Genomic DNA, 19,133 nt, shown 5'->3' with positions numbered 1-19,133 from the left:
GTCATAAAAATGACTACATCTAAGTTGTCCAGTTAATAATTGCAAAACCTTGTTTATTATCCCACACAAAAATCCAATGTTCTGTATAATAACTGAATAATCAGCTCTTTCAAATGTCCCCTTGTGTATTTGACCCAAATACAATAAAGATAAAGCTGTCTAGCAAATAGAATGGCAGGATTTGCAAGTGTATAATCCCTTTATATATTGTATAATGTTAAAGTATACCTAAAGACAATTTTTTTTTCTTATGCCCCGTACACTTGTGCGGAAATTCCGACAGAAAAAGTCCGATGGGAGCTTTTTGGTCGGATATTCCGACCGTGTGTATGCCCCATTGGACTTTTTCTGTCGGAATTTCCGACGGACTTAGATATAGAACATGTTCTAAATTTTTCCGTCGGTAATGCCGATGGAGGTTATCCCGTTGGCAAGTCTGACCGTGTGTACGCGGCATTAGATTTGGATAGAGTGGTGAGGGGTCAGAACCACTGTCAAGTTTTTATTGTTGTCTGTGTCCCCATTAAGGAGATTTTCCCTCTCTATAAGTCCTGATAACCAATGTCACTGGGAGTGAAAATGAGGGTAAATACAAAATTTTGAGTTGCCACCAGAATAGGAATAGAGGGGATATCTTCCATCTAGGACACTTGTTCTTGTGACAAACGTCTAATGTCGCGTACACACGGTCGGACTTTTCGGCTACAAAAGTCCGACGGACCAAGTCCGGCGGACAATCCGATCGTGTGTGGGCTTCCCCGGACTTTCAGAGGACTTTTCCAGCCGCAAATCTGACAGACTTTAGATATGGAACATGCTTCAAATCTTTACGTCGTAACTTCGCCGGACCCAGAAATCCGCTCGTCTGTATGCTAGTCCGACGGACAAAAACCGACACTAGGGTAGCTATTGGCTACTGGCTATCAACTTCCTTATTTTAGTCCGGTGTACGTCATCACGTACGAATCTGTCTGACTTTTGTGTGATCGTGTGTAGGCAAGTCCGGTCGTTAGAAAGTCTGTTGAAAGTCCGCCAAAAGTCCGTCGAAAGTCTGTCGAAAGTCTGTCGGATGGGCTGTCGGATTTTTGTAGCTGAAAAGTCCGACCGTGTCTACGCGGCATAAGAGTGGCTATCCCTCACAGTGTATAGATATTCCCTCATTTCTCACTTCCTCCCCTGTGATCATAGGAAATACTTATTTACTATAATTGTAACCTCCATCTAGTGGCCATAATGCAGTATTTTCCTGATTCATGTTCTAATGAACATAGAACATTCAACCTGGAGAGAAAATAGCTTATTAAAAGTCTATTTTCCTAGCATTCACACAGAATGAATGTACATTCACAGGATGAATAGCTCTGTAATTTTTTTTTTATAAATATGCCCCTAAGTTTTCTAGGTTCTAATGTAAGTCAATGCGAGGCAACAATTTTTCTTTGCTTTGAATACAATGGGGATACAATGAACCATTGTCAGATTTATGTTGCTACATTTGTATCAATATTTGCTTATTTCTGTCTACAGTTTGTTAATTTACTGTTTCTACATATAGGCAACTATATCTACTGATTTCACTGATTGGGCTGTACTGTTTTTACATTAATCTGCTCATATGAGGGGGTCACTAAACTATGGCCAATGGGCCATATTCTCCCTACTACCAAATTTTATCCAGCGCTAAAGCTAGCGTCAGTGGCGTATCTTCAATGTTTACAGATCGGGGCTACAGGTCAGCAGAGGTTGTCTATGGTCTTCACTCAACACACACACGGACTCCAGCACAGGGTTCCCCCTTGCTGAGTTGTCATGATCCCTGTTGGGCACCCCATTGTAAAGGAGGACTTTGTTGGGGACCCTGATGTAAGGGGGCACTTTAATGGGGACCTTGAGGTAAGGGGCGTCTCTTATTAGGACCCTGGTGGGGATATAGATGTAAAGGGGGCTTTGATGGGACTCTAAAGTAAAGGGGAACTCATTAATTTATAAAACAGTTTTTTTTTTTTTTGGCCACACAAATATTTGTTTTTATTTTGTTATCAATACTTATATAGCGCTGTCAATTTACACAGTGCTCCAGATATATATTATAAATTCACATCATTCCCTGCCCTCACGGAGCTTGCCATCTAAGGTCCCTAACTAACATTCATCCATACACATACTACAGCCAATTTAGACAGGAGCCAATTACCTTACTAGAATGTCTTTGAAGTGTGGGAGGAAACCGGAGTAACTGGAAGAAAACCCACACAGGCACAGAGAGAATATGCAAACTCCAGGCTGGTAGTGCCATGGTTGGGATTCAAACTGACAACCCTAGTGCTGCTAGGCAGGAGTGCTAGCCACTTAGCCACTGTTTGTAAAATATGTAATGTGGCCCTTTTACTGAAAAGTTAGGAGACCCCTGGCTTGGACTAACTAAAAAACAGCAGGTTTGGCTTTTTTGCAACAAAGAGAACCTCTTCAATTCTTATAAATCATAACTCTATGTGTAACTTTCTTATTTACAGAAAGCCAAAGAACGTGGGGCAGTAGTTGTAAAAGAGCCATGGATTGAAGAGGATCAAGGTGGCAAAGTGAAATACGCTGTTTTACAAACTGTACGTTTTGACTCCCATTGAAGGGTTAATTGAATTATCATTTCTCTTCTGACACAAGAGATTATTGAAAGCTGCTATTTGTTTCCCTTATCCCCCCAGGCTCTGTTTTGTCCAGTGATTAAACTCTCTCTCTTTGATCTTTGGCTTCTCTCTGATGAGCTAGTTTTCCCTTCTGACAGTCACTGGGAGGGGGGACTTCATTTCACTTCCTAGGCTATTTGCCTGCGGCAAATTCTTCCTAGAACTAATAGACATTGTAGAATGCATAACATGCTACTATTTCACAATTTTTTTCTTTTGCAGTATGGAGATACTACACATACCCTTGTTGAGTACCTGGGGCCGTATCAAGGTCTATTCCTCCCGAGTTTTAAAGAGCCACTGTTTAGAGATCCGATGCTTGCTTCTTTGTAAGTTCATACTGATAATAGGTACACCTATATCAAAAACATTTTAAAATATGAAAAAAAATATTAAAATAGCTTTTTTTTTTCTTTCTCTTATTTTATTTTTTTATTTTTTTTTTTAGTTCTGGATAGAGTGGAGCAGGGCTTTTTTTCTCAGAGAAAAGGTGCAGGAACTCCTCCTTTTCTCCGCCCCTACCCACCCCACAACCACCGTTTCTTGGTTCCACCCCCTACACACCTCCCATACCGCCCTTTAAGGGTCCTTTCACACTGAGGCGGTTTGCAGGCGCTATTGCGCTAATATCAGCACCTGCAAACCGACCGAAAGTGCCGCTGCTTTGCCTCCAGTGTGAAAGCCCCGAGGGCTGGAGCGGTGCGCTAGCAGGATGGGAAAAAAAGTCCTGCTAGCAGCATCTTCGGAGCGGTGAAGGAGTGGAGTGTATACCGCTCCTTCACCGCTCCTGCCCATTGAAATCAATGGGACAGCGCAGCTATACCGCCGGCAAAGCGCCTCTGCAGAGGCGCTTTGCGGTGGTATTTAACCCTTTCTTGGCCGCTCGTGGGGCAGTTTTACCTATAATAGCGGCGCTTTACCGCCGATGCCGCCCCCGCCGCAGTGTGAAAGGGCCCTTAGAGAATACAGAACCAAGTATTTTGTGTTGATCAGTAATTTGTATGGAATGTGTTAAAAATAACAGAAAAAGCAGTAAAATAGGTCCACTGTATCCAGTAACAATAGATCCCCCTCCAGCAACAATAGCCCCCCCCAACAACAATGGACCACCTGAAACAGAATGTCCCCAGCAGCAACAACAGATCTCCCCACTGCCAGCATCAATAGACTCTCCAGCATCCAGCAACAATAGACCCATCCCTCAACAGTAGATCTCTCCCAGCAATAACTGACCCCCAAGTAATATAAGACCCAGCCCCAGCAACAATAGGTCCCCACCAGCAACAATAGACTCCCCTGCAAAAATAGATCCCCTCCATCTAGAATAGATCCCCCAGCAACCAGCATCAGTAGCCCCTCCATCACACCCCAGCACCCCTTACTATTGCATACACTCAGTCCTGGAGGTGCCGCAACTGCGTTCCCCTACGTTCCTGCTGAAAAAAGCCCTGGAGCGGAGTGGGATTAGAACACCTGTCTGTTTTCATTGCTGTCTGTGCCTGATAGGGAGACTGACCCTCTCTAATTGTCCTGTTTACTGTTATTGTACAAAAGTGAAAGTAAAAAAAAATCCCAATCTTTGGGTTGACACCAGAACAGTAGGAGGAGTTTTTCAAATGTAAAAACGCTCTAACTGTGATAAAAGCTTTAAAAACTAAAAAAAAAGGCTATTTAGCATTTATCAGCGTGTTAGCCATAAATGGGAGTATAGTTTTGCTAAAAGAAAAGCTAAAAAACACCACAGCTAAAAAACGCTACTGCAAAAACACTGCAAAACTCATTCTACAGCTAGAGCTTTCTACAGCTAACACTACTGGCATTTTTATAACATCCAGTGTGCATGAGGCCTAATAGAAAGGAAATCCCCAGATGGAGACACCAGTTCTAGTGAACCTGGTGCCATCCTGAGATTCCCTCACTTTGGAAGTAAAGGGAAATCATCTCTATGGGACACAGATGGCAAAAAGAATCTATCCAAAATAAAAAAAAAAAATTGCCTTTCGTTTTGCTTTAATTTTCAATGTGTTTATTGAAATTTTCACAAAGAATAAAGAAATTCCAAGAAATTGTACAAACATTGCAAATGTTCCACTATATGGATTGCATATGAATAACTTCATAATTACCTAGCAGAGAGAGAATAAAAGGCATTTAACTATAGACTCTAAGGTTATTATTATTAAACAGGATTTATATAGCGCCAAGAGTTTGCGCTTTACATAAGTTGCATCATCTATGGAGACACCCCTTTTCACATATTCAAAACGCGCCTTTAGTTTTATTTTAAAGTGAGAATGTGCTATCACAGAAAGGACATATAGAAATGTAACTAAGTAGTACCCTGAAAGAAATTATTCCTGAAAATTATCTGTCCACTTCTTTTGCTGTATATCTGCAGTGCAAGATTTCCTATGGCACAGTGCCTCTTACTTGCTAGTCTCACATATTAAGAGTCAGATGTCATGAGTGTTCTTTCTGCTCACAGTTCTCTTGCTGGAGAGAAAGCTGTACCTGAGGACCTGCATTGCAACGAGATCACTGTTTCCTCTTTCTTTCATCTCTACTGCCTTTTGAATATTCCTCCACCAGTCATCATATTGCTAATAATAAGGTAGCAGCTCTAAAGTGAGGAATAAAAGCTGTAGCGATAGAGAGACATAGTGAAGAACAAGGCATAATAACTCAGGAATGGGGAAAAGATCTCTGTATCCAAAAGAAAAAAAAAAAGTCACCCTTATTATACTAAAATTCTGATGCCCCTGCCCTTTCATTTATCATGAGCCATTACTGTGTATTTTTTATATCCATAAAACATAAATAGATAAATGCAATAATATTCACTGCCCCTACCCCTTCTCTCCCACAGGCCACCAAGTCATCTTAGATTTATTGATCATATTGTTGGAAATCAACCTGATGATGATATGCTCTCCGTGGTGGACTGGTAAGCAAATAGGCTAACTTAATAACATATGTACAGAGTTACTATGATAATAAACTAAAAGCTTCTAATCTTCAAAAGAGTTCTGATGATATGAAATTCCCAGTGTGCCACATCCTATAGAGACAGGAAAAAGAAGAAAACCCCTAGGATTGGGGTTAGAAGGCTAGAAGGCTGACCTGCTGGCACATCATCAGAGGCCAGCTGCAAGAACAACCAGTTCCCAATGACAGAGGAAGGGAAGATGGTAGATGGTGAAGTTCCTTTTCAATAAACAGGAAAAATTCCAAATTGGTGCTATAGTTATGTCAAGAGTACGCCTGAAGTGAACTGTTGATTTGCTAGCACAATTTACCAACAGTTCACTTTAGTTGTATGAAACAGGCAGCATTCATTTTTTTTCTTGTGTTCATGTATACACAAAACACAACATGAGCACAACACATTATAACAACCTGTGTACGGCTACAAAACACAACAATCTGTGTACAGCTATACAACAACCTATGCACAGGTACAAAACACAACAGCCTGTGTACAGCTACATGACAACCTATCTGCTTTGTAAACAAGCAATAAAAGCCGCTACCTTATCACCAAATTAATCAGCTCAATTTTCCAACATGAAATATTCTGAAAATATAAAATGAATTGTTTGTCACCATCTGTACCTTGCACACATTACAGTAAGCAGCTGACAGCATCAGCCTGTTGAGAACTACAATCGCAAATCCAGTATTATTGTGTTCTGCCTTCTGCTGCATCACTTACCACTAGGGATGTGCTCTGATGTGTTTGTATCCAAGTCCAAAGCCAGGAAGCTGTTATCTGTACTTGGCCAACCATAAGCGGCTGAGGCATTCCCCTATCACGCTGCCACATGTATACAAGGGGCATAAAAACGCGTGACTGCATTGGGGGAAGTGCCTTGGATGCTTACGATTGGCCCAGTACAGCTTCCTGGAGGGAACGCCAGGCTGGCTTTGTACAAGGATCCAAAAACGCCTGATCCCTACTAACCACAACTATTTCCAACATAATGCGGCTGAATGCATTTGAAAGAATTACTTATTTCCTATGATCGTCAGCTCCATCTAGCGGCCATAATGTGGTATTTTTTTGATTCACCATAAAGAACATTCGAACTGGAGAGAAGATAGTCTTTTACCAGAGAACATTTGAACTGGAGAGAAAATAGCCTATTAATATTTGATATTGCCCTGATTAGCACAGAACCAATGTATATGCAGTTTAATGGGATGAAAAGCTCTGCAAAGTTTTTAAAAACACACCCCATTGTATCAGGGAACGCAGCCGCCGCTAAGTACTCTCCTCTCCTCTGCTAATGCTGTTGAGTAGTCCCAGCCAGGATATACTAGAGAAAAACATTAATACAGCCACTGTCAGGGCAGCTGCTGTTTGGGGATGCTTTCAGAACTTTTGAATTAAAGCCAAATTTCAGGAATTCAGACACTTTGTAAAAAAAAAAAAAAAAAAAGGCACACTATGAGTTAAGTCCAAAAAGCTGCATGACACCGTCTGAGTTTAGCTCTATTATTTATATCTGACAGCTTTATAGTACTCCCGGAAGACAGCTATTGCTGTAGTTCTGGGAGAGTGATGCTGATCCTTCTGAGCTCTGCATCTTGAACCGGAGAGTCGCCACACCTGATATGCACACCCCTCCCTCCTCTTGCCCAATCAAAGAAGATATGGTATTATGTGAATGCATTCTAAAAATACAAAGGCTTCTGTGAACAGGCAGCAGAGGGGAGGGGTGGGCAATTCTGCTATATGTGTTTCTCAGATCCCCAGAGTTCTCTTTGGCAGAGCAATAAACCTGTCAAATATAAATAATAGAGATAAGCCCAGGAGATGTCATGCGCTCCTTGGGCCTAACTTATAATGCGTCTTCACTTTTTACAAAGTGGCTGAATTCCTGGAATTCAGCTTAAGGCCCCTTTCACACTTATACGACTTGTCCCACGATTTTGTACTGCAAAATCGTATGACAAGTCATTCTCCATGATTTTCAATGACTACCATTCATATTGGCACGACTTTAAGTCGTGCCGACTTGAAAGTAGTCCCTGCACTACTTTGGTCCAACTTCTATGCGAGTTGTACTCCATAGACCTCAATGTTAAACCTTCAAGTAGCATGCAAATCGTACCTGAATAATATAGACATGGCTCGCTGATCGGGAAAGGAAAACTTTTTTTTCCTTTCGCGATGAGCGACAGGCAGTGCTGACAGCTGTCTGGTATGAATCATGAAGGGGAACGCCGCACCAAGTTTTAAATGAAAAAAACGGCGTGGCTTCCCCCCCCAGGGGCATACCAGGCCCTTAGGTCTGGTATGGATCTCAAGGGGAACCCCCTACGCCGAAAAATCGGCGTGGGGTCCCCCCCAAAATCCATACCAGACCCTTATCCGAGCACGCAGCCCGGCCGGTCAGGAATGGGGGTGGGGACGAGCGAGCGCCCCCCCCCCTGGACCGTACCAGGCCGCTTGCCCTCAACATGGCGGGGTGGGTGCTTTGGGGCATGGGGGGCGCCCTGCAGGCCCCCCACCCCAAAGCACCTTGTCCCCATGTTGATGAGGACAAGGGCCTCTTCCCGACAACCCTGGCCGTTGGTTGTCGGGGTCTGCGGGCGGGGGGGCTTATCGGAATCCGGGAGCCCCCTTTAATAAGGGGGCCCCCAAATCCCGGCCCCCCACCCTTTGTGAATGAGTATGGGGTACATCGTACCCCTACCAATTCACCTAGGAAAAAAAGTGTTAATAAAAAAACACACTACACAGGTTTTTAAAGTAATTTATTAGACAGCTCCGGGGTCTTCTTCCGACTTCGGGGTCTTCTTTCGACTTCGGGGGTCTCTTCGGCGTCTCCTCCCGGTGTCCTGATCTTCTGCCGGTTCCTCCGCTATCTTCTGCAGCTCTATTGCTAGCGGTGGCCCGGACTTCTGCCTTCTTGTCTTCTTCCCTCTTCTCTTCTCTTGATGTTGACACGAAGCTCTCTCCAGCTGGAATGCTCTCTGAGCGCTTATATAGGCGGTGACCCCGCCCCCTTATGAGGTCACTGTCCCGGGGCATGCTGGGACTGTGCCATCATAAGGGGGCGTGGTCACCGGGTGATGTTGACCATGCCCCCTTATGACGGCACAGTCCCAGCATGCCCCGGGACAGTGACCTCATAAGGGGGCGGGGTCACCGCCTATATAAGTCCATTGCGGAGTGCTCAGAGAGCATTCCAGCCGGAGAGAGCGTCCTGTCAACATTGGAAGAAAAGAAGAAGGCAGAAGGCAGAAGTCCGGGCCACCACTAGCAATAGAGCTGCAGAAGATAGCAGAGGAGCCGGCAGAAGATCAGGACACTGGGAGGAGACGCCGGAGAGACCCCCGAAGTCGGAAGAAGACCCCGGAGCTGTCTAATAAATTACTTTAAAAACCTGTGTAGTGTGTTTTTTTTATTGACGCTTTTTTTCCTAGGTGAATGGGTAGGGGTACGATGTACCCCATACTCATTCACAAAGGGTGGGGGGCCGGGATCTGGGGGCCCCCTTATTAAAGGGGGCTCCCGGATTCCGATAAGCCCCCCGCCCGCAGACCCCGACAACCAATGGCCAGGGTTGTCGGGAAGAGGCCCTTGTCCTCATCAACATGGGGACAAGGTGCTTTGGGGTGGGGGGGGCCGCAGGGCCCCCCCATGCCCCAAAGCACCCACCCCCCCCATGTTGAGGGGCATGTGGCCTGGTACGGTCCAGGAGGGGGGCGCTCACTCGTCCCCACCCCCATTCCTGACCGGCCGGGCTGCACGCTTGGATAAAGGTCTGGTATGGGTTTTGGGCAGGACCCCACGCCGATTTTTCGGCGTAGGGGGTTCCCCTTGAGATCCATACCAGACCTAAGGGCCTGGTATGCCCCTGGGGGGGGACCAACGCCTGTTTTTTATTTAAAATTTGGCGCAGAGTTTCCCCTCATGATTTATACCAACTACTGCATGTTTTCATTTGTTAATGCCAAAGTGGCAAAGTTGTACAAAGTAGTACTGCTCCCAAATCGCGGTAAAATCGTGGTAAAATCACAGCAAAATAGCAGCCGCGAAATCGCTGTAAAATTGCGCGACTTTGAAGTCGTATAAGTGTGAAAGGGGCCTTAAGCACCCATCTGCAGCCTATACTGCTATCAGTATAAAACTTTATAATCAATTTTGGATGTAGTGTGTTGATAGTGGTGCTTTTAGAAGTAGACAGACATCTTTTAGTTCCTTATTTACATTCCAAAGCTACCAAGTAAGAGAATATAAAGGAAATAAATTAGAACAATATACAATTATTATCACAATCTTTTTCTCTCTCAAAAAATAGCATTTTAAGGCAATTGCCTTTAAAACGTTAACACCCTTTAGTCCTGTTAAAATGCCGTTCCTCCTGTTGCAAATTGAACTATGTTTAAACTACAAGTGAACGCTACTACATTTTTGATGCTCATTATTGCACTTTCATGTAGCAACTCTTTTATTTACCTGTTTTAAATGCAATGCAGTGTTTTCTATCTTTAATACCTTGGTTTGTTTTCAATATTGATAATAAAGTCAAAATAGATCGATCACCTATATTCTTGTTTCATAATTTTCTAGGTATCAAAACTGCTTGCTATTTCATAGATTCTGGTCTGTAGACGACAAACAGGTTCATACTGAATACAGTGCATTACGCTCAATTGTAGTAACAAATTATGAAGAGACCATAAAAATGCCAATAAATGAACCAGCTCCTGGAAAGAAAAAGTCACAGATCCAGGTAATAAGATTCCAAGCTGGAAGGAATAATAATGTTCAATATTTAGAATACTTTTTTGCATAAGATATTGGTGACCTTATACTCCTTCTCTATAGAAGATAACCATCATGGCTAGAAATATCGTAAGGCCATGCTGATATTTTTAGAGTGTGAATAGTTATATTTTCTAGTTTTGATTCTTTTTTCCCTTTGTAATATGTACATTTGTATTTAAATATGAGGAAATAAAAATGTATTATTAATGTTTTGAAGTACAGGGGGTCCCCGGGTTACAAACAAGTTAGGGACTGTAGGTTTGTTCTTAAGTTGAATCTGTTTGTAAGTCGGAACAGGTACATTTTTTAAGTGTAGCTCCAGCCAAAAAAACTATTTTTAAGCTTTTTGGATAGCATAGGGAAGGGTTAACACCCCGGTAACATTTGTTTTGCTGTCTGTACCCCTGTTCAGAAGATTTCACCTTACTTTCTGTCCCAATGACAATTGGATTTTGAAAATTTTGGGTTGTTGTGGAAACAAGCCTTGGTGATAAAGCATCAGTGGAGGTACCTTTTCCCCATATTAGCTCTTACATGAGTGAATTTCCCTTCCTAGGGGTAGATTTCCTCTCACCTCCTGTTGTCTCCCTCCGTTTGTAAGTAGGAGTCGTTTGTAAGTCGGATGTTTGTAACTAGGGGACCCCCTGTATGTAATATATTTTAGTAGCAGAGATATAATAGGCCAGTGATGGCAAACCTTGCCCCCCCAGATGTCTTGAAACTACATTTCCCATGATGAATGTAGTTCCAAAACATCTGGGGTGCCAAGGTTTCACATCACTGTGACATTGGCCCTACTTTTCCTATTTCTCCTGGTCTATTATAAGGTGGCTTGATTCTCTTGCAGAATTTTGATTTGGTTATTTATATACAATCTCTCTTGCAAAGACATGTAGGTGTTTTCGATCTTGTGCAGGGTTTTTTATTGTCATCTGTATTCTCTTTTACTAACTGTCTCAATCACCAAAGTCACTGGGAATTAAAGTGAAGATAAATCAAAAATTTTGATTTACCATCAAAACAGGAATGGGGGGAAATGTTCCAAAGGGGACACTTGTTCCTGTGACAACTGTCTAAGATAAGATATCCCACACATTGAAAAGATGTCCGCTTGCTTCCTGTTGAATCTATAGAACAAGAAGTAAAGGGAAATCTCCCTAAAGGGCTAAAAAAATCTGACAGGAGTTTTAACACTCCACCTCTTTATCCAAAATGAAAAAATGTCCTTTACTCTGAGTTTTTTGAAGGACACCGTGGAGATCTTTAGATCTTGAGCATAGGGTTATAGTAGAGCCTGCAGGAGTAGGATGCTGAGCACAGCCTAGGGGCAGTTCCTACTGGTAGAGAAACCCATCATCTGCTAGAGGTAGCTCAGTTAAGTCTGTGACCAGAGAATAGCTGGTAACAGACATAACAACCAGAGGGAAGGGTGTCCTTCAATGAACACAGTAAAAAAAAAAATGAATGGTAAAAACAAAAATCCCATTTTCTTGTCTGTTCATTGAAGTACACAGTAAAAAATTTTAGATCTACTGGGATGTCCCAAAATAATGTCTACCCAGGGGTGGGAAAAAAATGAAACTTCTCAAAGGCAGGAACATTACACTACTGCCTGTATGGCTTGCATGAGGTAAACAGGACACAGAATGTCCCCCATTTCAGAGATCCCCGGACTGACTAATGTGTAACGGCCTGTTCCCTACAGGAAAAATGGCCCTGGGGTCCCAGTAGCCTCCTCCAGGGAACTCAGAGAAAGTAGAAATGCCTCTATAGCCATACATCTTACAAGTAAGATAGGCAGAATCTGAAGCTGACACAGAGGGGAATGGTCAACTACAAAGGAACCCCAGGGAGGGGCGTCTAGCCTTCCTAGTTTCTACAGGCATCAAAAATAGGCTACCCAGCATAAATATAGATAACAAAGTGCTGCCACAACCAGAAAGGTGGAGCCCAACAGACTCACAGCACCCTAGATTCATCATGAATGCTACAGGAGCTCAGGAGCAATGAGTACTTTCCTCAGAGCCAGTAGAAAAGCCACACTGCATCCCAGTAATAAAAGAGTGCTGGGCATGATGTCATTACCTAGAGCCCACCCATTTAACCATCCACTGGCACCTGTCTATACATAACACAGCCACTGGAGTTTCCTTAATCGTAAAACACACTGACAAGATGCAAGTAGTCCCAGGAGCATACCTACCCACTGAAGTCAGGAGAACACTGGCTGTGCAAGTATATGGTGGTAGCTGCGGGTAACCCTGCCATTCACACAGAGACAACCACAAGCTAAGTTAAACTAAATGGACTTCACCACCTTGACACACAACATAGGGTAGCAGAGGGGAAAAGGGTATTTATAGACTGAAAGAAACAAATAAAGAACTCCCTGCAAAAAGAAAGTAAACTAATTCCCAGCATGGAGCTTAGGACCTTATGTCCTGGCACTGTGTAAAAAAAAAAAAAAAACAATCTGCCTCTAGAAGATGGGGATTTTGGCTACCAGCAGGGGCCGGCCCTAGGCTGTGCTTTTGTTTTTGTGCCTATTGTCCTACTCCTGTGTGTGGCACTATAACCCAGTGGTCAAGATCTAAAGATTTCAGTTGCATCCTTTAATGAACAAAAGAGGAAAAAAAAAGGTTTGGAGCTTAGATATACTTTAAAAACGAAACAATGGACAAAAACCCTGATACAATATTTCTGGTAGACAATTTAGAAAAACATAGTGCAGCCTCTATGTGTTTTATGTACTCAGCAACTGGTATTTTATGTAGCCACACCTTATTCTAATTATACAGGGCTGATTTACTAAAACAGACAACAAGATACTTTCAGTCAGATGTTTTGACAAAGAACCAAGTTGTCAGTCCAGGTCATTTCCCACCTGTGCTTTAACAAATTGAAGTCCTACATTTTTAAAGAAATCCATGACTGCATAGCTAACGTAATTTCCCTTTTTCTACGTGCACACTTATCCATACACGTAAATGTTATATAAACTTAGCTTATTTTCTCTGAATTTTTGAGTGTTTACATAAGGATACGGTAAAAACAAAACTGACATAGTTTATCAGAATGACCTTTTTCCTTTATTTTTTTTTTTCAGGAGTACGTGGACTACTATGATGGTGCTGGTGTACAGCACATTGCTCTTAATACTTCCGACATCATCAAAGCAGTGAGTAATGCAGACAGATAGGTATAAAAGAATAGGCAACCGAGGGAGGGGCAAGTCCTCCTGTGACTAAGGCTTTGATCTCTGCGCTGTTTGGCTAAGAGGGTGGTGTGTTTATATATGCGAGTTCGTGCATGAATACCTGTATATGTTTTGAGACTTGTCTGCCATTTATTTTTTTAAGTCTCTTCTTGCTATAAGTTATTATGATGGAATTAAAATTAAAGTTGCAATAACAATTATGCTTATATAACCATTCTAGCAGCAAAGAAAATGTTCGGTATTTGTTTTCTGTTTTTCTTTACACAAATTAGGAAACATCTTGATGACATAAATTACAGACTATATTTTGCAGGACAATTTTAATCATTAACTGTACTATAATTTGCCAAAAGCAATACAAGCTAATCTGACCTAGTCAATTATTGGTGTGAACGCCCTGTAACTGTCTTCTGGAAACAAAAATTATCCATATATCTGTGACACCACAAGACACAGATGGGCATGTGTCACCCAGAAAGAAGGGAACTGAAAATTATCATTCATTACTTATCTACGCCTCCAAGACCTGCCAAGCTACCCACTCCAACCCATTTGATGGGCCAATTTCAATGACTTTCCTACTCCCTTTTCTACCAAGTAAAGAGGACAAGCAGCTCCTGCTGAGATATTTAAACAGATAGTGATACCAAGTTCATTCAAACACCATCAATGTCATGCTATTGTAAGGTTTTTAATGAGTACCCTATTTGGCTGCTAATCATTTTGCATATTTGGGGGCTAGTGGTGATGACATAGGCGTGTTTTTTGCATGTTTGTGGTTTTAATTACTACTAATGTACAGGTCCCATTGCTGGTTTCACATATTGTGTTTTTTTATATTTTATTCTTTATTTAGAATTTTTAGCAAAATACAATATGCTGTAAAAAAGGAAATCAAAGAGAAAGAAAAAATTATATCACATTGGAGGGAAAGACCCCAAACACTACATAGTCATAGGCAAACAAGACACAAGGAGAGAGCGAAATCCATATATATACAAATAAACAGATATACTGCATATATAAAAAGGTCAATATGGCCAGGGTTCGTCTCTCCATGCTATTGAAAAGCATTGAGCAGCCCAAGTAGAAGTTGAGAAAAACAATAGAAAGAAAAGGCATATGATGGAAGAGGAAGGGGGGGGGGGGGGCGCAATTAGAAGTTTATCTGCCAGATCCAAAACAGGCAGCCCCTGGAGCAAAAAATCTTCCAAGTGGGGAAGCGTTTCATTCTACAGATGATATGGCGCAACTCCAAAAATCAGGGAACATAGCAAATCGAGGTTAGGGGGCCTAAGCTGACTCTAGGTAGCCAGGTCTACCACATAACTGGAGGAGAAAGTATATTGTGTCCAGTGGAAACATTTTGTGTTTTTATAACATTTTCTTTTAGTGGGGTGTTCTCTATTCTACACACTCAGAAGTGTTGGTTTACATCTATTTGGTCTTACCAAGTGCATTCAGTGACTGGAAGCACCTATTTGGCCACTAGACCCTAGATGGTTACACAGCCACCTTTTCAAGTGCATTATTTGTAACGAACAGACCACATGTTGCCATCTACAAAGTATACTCTAAGGCAGTGGTTTCCAAACTGCAGCCTGGGAGCTGGATGCGGCCCTTTGCTTGCCTTTACCTGGCCCTTGGGGCACTATTTCTCTCACTAATATGTATATAATATGTAATATGTAATTTTTTAATGTAAATTAGTCATTTTCTACTCACAATGGCCACAGTGCAGCCCCTCCAAAGTCTAAAAGACAGTAAGCTGTTCTCTTGTTTAGAAAAATTTGGAGACCCCTTCTCTATGGCATACCTAGGTCATCTGGACCATCACACCTGACCTGTAATTAGTAGCATTCAGCCTAGTCTGTAAAACATATCGCCATTTTATAAATCTGGACATTGATTTCTAACATTGCAGGGTACAAAAGAAAGGTTACATAGTGAATAAATACACGTACAGATGAAGCCATCATGTCATCTTGCCTGAAGATAACTAACTGGTTTATTTTCTTCACTATCTATCAAATGTCATTTCTAAAACCAAATAAATTCATATGCCTGCAGGTGAAACATTTGAAATCTCGTGGCATAGAGTTTCTTTCTGCTCCGGACACCTATTACGATGATCTAAGAAAAAACCTTAAAACTGCCAAGATCACAGTGAAGGAAGATTTGAGTGTGCTACAGGTATTATTTGATTAACACATAAATGATATAAATGATACAGGTTTGCAGTTTGATTCATGTTGTTTATTTCTTACTTATAGGAGCTCAGAATATTGGTTGATTATGACGACAAAGGCTACCTTCTTCAAATCTTCACCAAGCCAATGCAGGACAGGCCTACTCTCTTCTTAGAAGTTATACAAAGATATAATCATCATGTGAGTTATATCAGACTTTCCCTTTGAAAGTAATGTGTGTGCAGTAACAGAAAAGGAGAAAACTATAAGAACAAACTTCTGCATTTCGGGGTAGCATAGAGGAAGTATGAATTCTGAATTATGTTTAAAAGTGTACCTGCAGTCAATGTTCAGTAAGATGTCAGTGTGATGTACAGTGGGTAGATATAGGTACCTCAAATATCTTCTATAACAGCCCAAAAATCTATGGCAATCTAAATTGCAAATAGCAGTCATAGCTCAAATACAATAAGGCATCAAAGGCTAATGGGGCCAAACACTGCTTATAAGTGAGTTTATAAGTGTGCTTAGCGCCACACTGACTTTGCTTCCTATCAGTGGCGGCTGGTGGCATATTTGGGGGGGCAGGGTCATCAGCACCCCCCCTGGTCAGTCGATGAGCCCCACACTTACTCTCAGGCATTGCTTCCCTCTGGGCGGCAGATTTGTCCCCTGCGTCTCCTCTGGTGGCCTCTAGTCTCCTCCCTCCTCCTCTCTCCTCGTCATGGTCCCATAGGATCTCTTGTCATTTTGGCCAATCGGGAAACGGGTCTCAGGACCCTCCTCCTGATTGGCGGGGAGGACATTTAGTGTGAAAATAGCGCATATTCATTCGCTATTGTCACACAACTGGGTGAGCTCGGAGCAAAGTGCTCTGCAGCCCGAGCCCACCCTTTTTTGAAACCTTTTAGAACCTCTGGCTCTAATCACGTGCTTCAAAAAAAAAAACACCCCGTGCGCCCCTAATGGATGGGCAGCCCTTGCTTCTTATTACTGAAACAAATTAAGTAAAATAAAAAAAAATAAAAAGTTAGTCGGAGGCCATGTGACCAGCCTCTCTACTAATCATAACGTTCTCTTTGCTGCTTTAAGCAGAGAGGGCTCCCTGACCTACTGCAGGTTATGCACCTTGGCCTGTATCTTTACTCCTTTCTGCCCCCCCCCCAGTGTCAATTAAAAAAGTTCTGAACGCCCAGGGGGAAGGATCAGCAACTATGTGACTATTGTGATAGGCTGCTCTCATAGTGGTCCCATGAGCTTGAGCTGATCCTACCAGCTACTGATCTTTAGTCTGGACCGAGAGCTGCTTTTGACTGCTCATTTTCTGTGCTAGGAGAGTGCAGTGAGTGCACTCTTAGCAGAGAAACATATGCAGCCCAGCAGCACATATGTGCAGCGTGTGGGCATTAAAGCCCACCCTTTTGCCACCACACATATGTGCTTTGCAGGCAGAAACAGGGTAAGCAGAACTCCAGCCAAAAATAATACTGTAGATAAAAACAAATAGTTTATTAAAAGATAACAAAATCAGCTTCTGCTGCAATATTCATCTTCAATCTAGTGATTTTTCCCACAGTACATTTTTTCTGCGTTGTCTGTAGTCTGTTGCCCAGCATCATTCAACCCACCCCTCTGAGCCCAGGTCATACTGAACCGCCCAGCCTATGACTGAGCAATGAAAGGAGAATGAGTTCATCTCTGTCACTCCTCTCTCTCCTCCTATCAGCATGTTTCTTCTCAGCACATGAACTGATTGGCTCCTTGTCCTTCTTCTTCCTCTGAAACTCCAGCCCTGCTATACAGCAGTTGCAAGAGGCTGGCATCAGGTCACATTCAAGTACTGACACAGCTGCCATTTAAAAAAATAAATGTAATGATATATTAATGATTACAGAGCTACATTAGTATGTCTTTTATATCTTCATATATCTTCGGAGTCATGAAATGAAGTCGACCATGCAGAGTAGTCTTGTGATGTATAGTAAAGAGTGAATAGTGATATCTTCTCTCTGTTAAAAATGGGCCCCCAAGTGATTACATCTGTACACCAAAAGTAAGTAAGGCTCCATGCACACTAGCAATTTTTTTAACCACTTGCCTACTGGGCACTTTTACTCCCTTCCTGCCCTGGCCAATTTTCAGCTTTGAGCGCTATCACTCTTTGAATGGCAATTGCCTGGACATGCAACACTGTACCCATATGAACATTTTTATCATTTTTTTTTTACACAAATAGAGCTTTCTTTTGGTGGTATTTAATCACAACTGGGTTTTTTAATTTTTGCTAAACAAACAAAAAAGACGGAAAATTCTGAAAAAAAACCAAAACATTTTTCATAGTTTGTTAAAGCTTTGCAAACAGGTAATTTTTCTCCTTCACTTATGTGCGCTGATGAGGCTGCACTGGTGCGCACTGATGAGGCGGCACTGATAGGTGGAACTGATGGGCACTGATGAGGCTGCACTGATGAGGTGGCACCGATAGGTGGAACTGATGGGCACTGATAGGTGGCACTGATAGGTTGAACTGATGGGCACTGATAGGTGGCACTGATGGGGACTGATGAGTCAGGACTGATGAAGAGGCACTGATGAGGTTGCACTGATAGGCGCCACTAATGTGCTCTGATAGGCAGCACTGAGAGGCGGCACTGGTAGGTGGCACTGATGAGCAGTAGAGCTGCACGATTCTGGGACAAACGAGAATCACAATTTTTTTGCTTAGAATAAAGATCATGATTCTCGTGGCGTAACATCATCTTTCACATTATACAAAAAATTGGGCTAACTTTACTGTTTAGTTTTTTTTTTTCACTAATTCATTAAAGTGTATTTTTTTTCCCAAAAAATTGCATTTGAAAGACCGCTGCGCAAATAGTGTGACATAAAATATTGCAACAACCAACATTTTATTCTCTAGGGTCTCTGCTAAAAAATATATATATAATGTTTGAGGGTTCTGAGTAATTTTCTAGCAAAAAATTATGATTTTAACTTTAAACCAAGTGTCAGAAAAAGGTTTAGTCTTTAAGTGGTTAAACTTCCCTCCTTTACAGACTGAAGTTCATTCCTTTGATCTAAAGAACAAAACCTTACAATGTTTATAGTTAGCTCAGCTGCTAAAGAATGTTGTGAAACTCGGCAGACTGCCTGTTTTTTTTTTGACAGAAAACTCTGCATAGAATTGGGAAAATGCTTTGTTAAGATTGCGAGGGGGAAAGAATCGCGATCTTGATTCTTAACGATTAATTGTGCAGCTCTAA

At 42.1% G+C, this 19,133-nt stretch overlaps 1 protein-coding gene across 3 annotated transcripts in view; it reads left to right on the top strand.

Moving 5' to 3' along the window:
• Window positions 1-19,133, top strand: part of LOC141128905 (4-hydroxyphenylpyruvate dioxygenase) — a 150,417-nt gene that overhangs the window by 127,364 nt on the left and 3,920 nt on the right. For all 3 annotated transcript variants that reach the window (XM_073616543.1, XM_073616541.1, XM_073616542.1), the window contains 7 exons: window positions 2,514-2,603; window positions 2,907-3,013; window positions 5,551-5,628; window positions 10,267-10,429; window positions 13,571-13,642; window positions 15,752-15,874; window positions 15,955-16,071. In XM_073616543.1, coding sequence (XP_073472644.1) covers window positions 2,514-2,603; window positions 2,907-3,013; window positions 5,551-5,628; window positions 10,267-10,429; window positions 13,571-13,642; window positions 15,752-15,874; window positions 15,955-16,071 — 750 coding nt within the window. The remainder of the gene's footprint in view (window positions 1-2,513; window positions 2,604-2,906; window positions 3,014-5,550; window positions 5,629-10,266; window positions 10,430-13,570; window positions 13,643-15,751; window positions 15,875-15,954; window positions 16,072-19,133) is intronic.

Source organism: Aquarana catesbeiana, linkage group LG02 (assembly GCF_042186555.1).
Source record: "Aquarana catesbeiana isolate 2022-GZ linkage group LG02, ASM4218655v1, whole genome shotgun sequence".
Lineage (NCBI taxonomy): Eukaryota > Metazoa > Chordata > Amphibia > Anura > Ranidae > Aquarana > Aquarana catesbeiana.
This window is presented reverse-complemented; position numbering and strand designations above follow the sequence as displayed.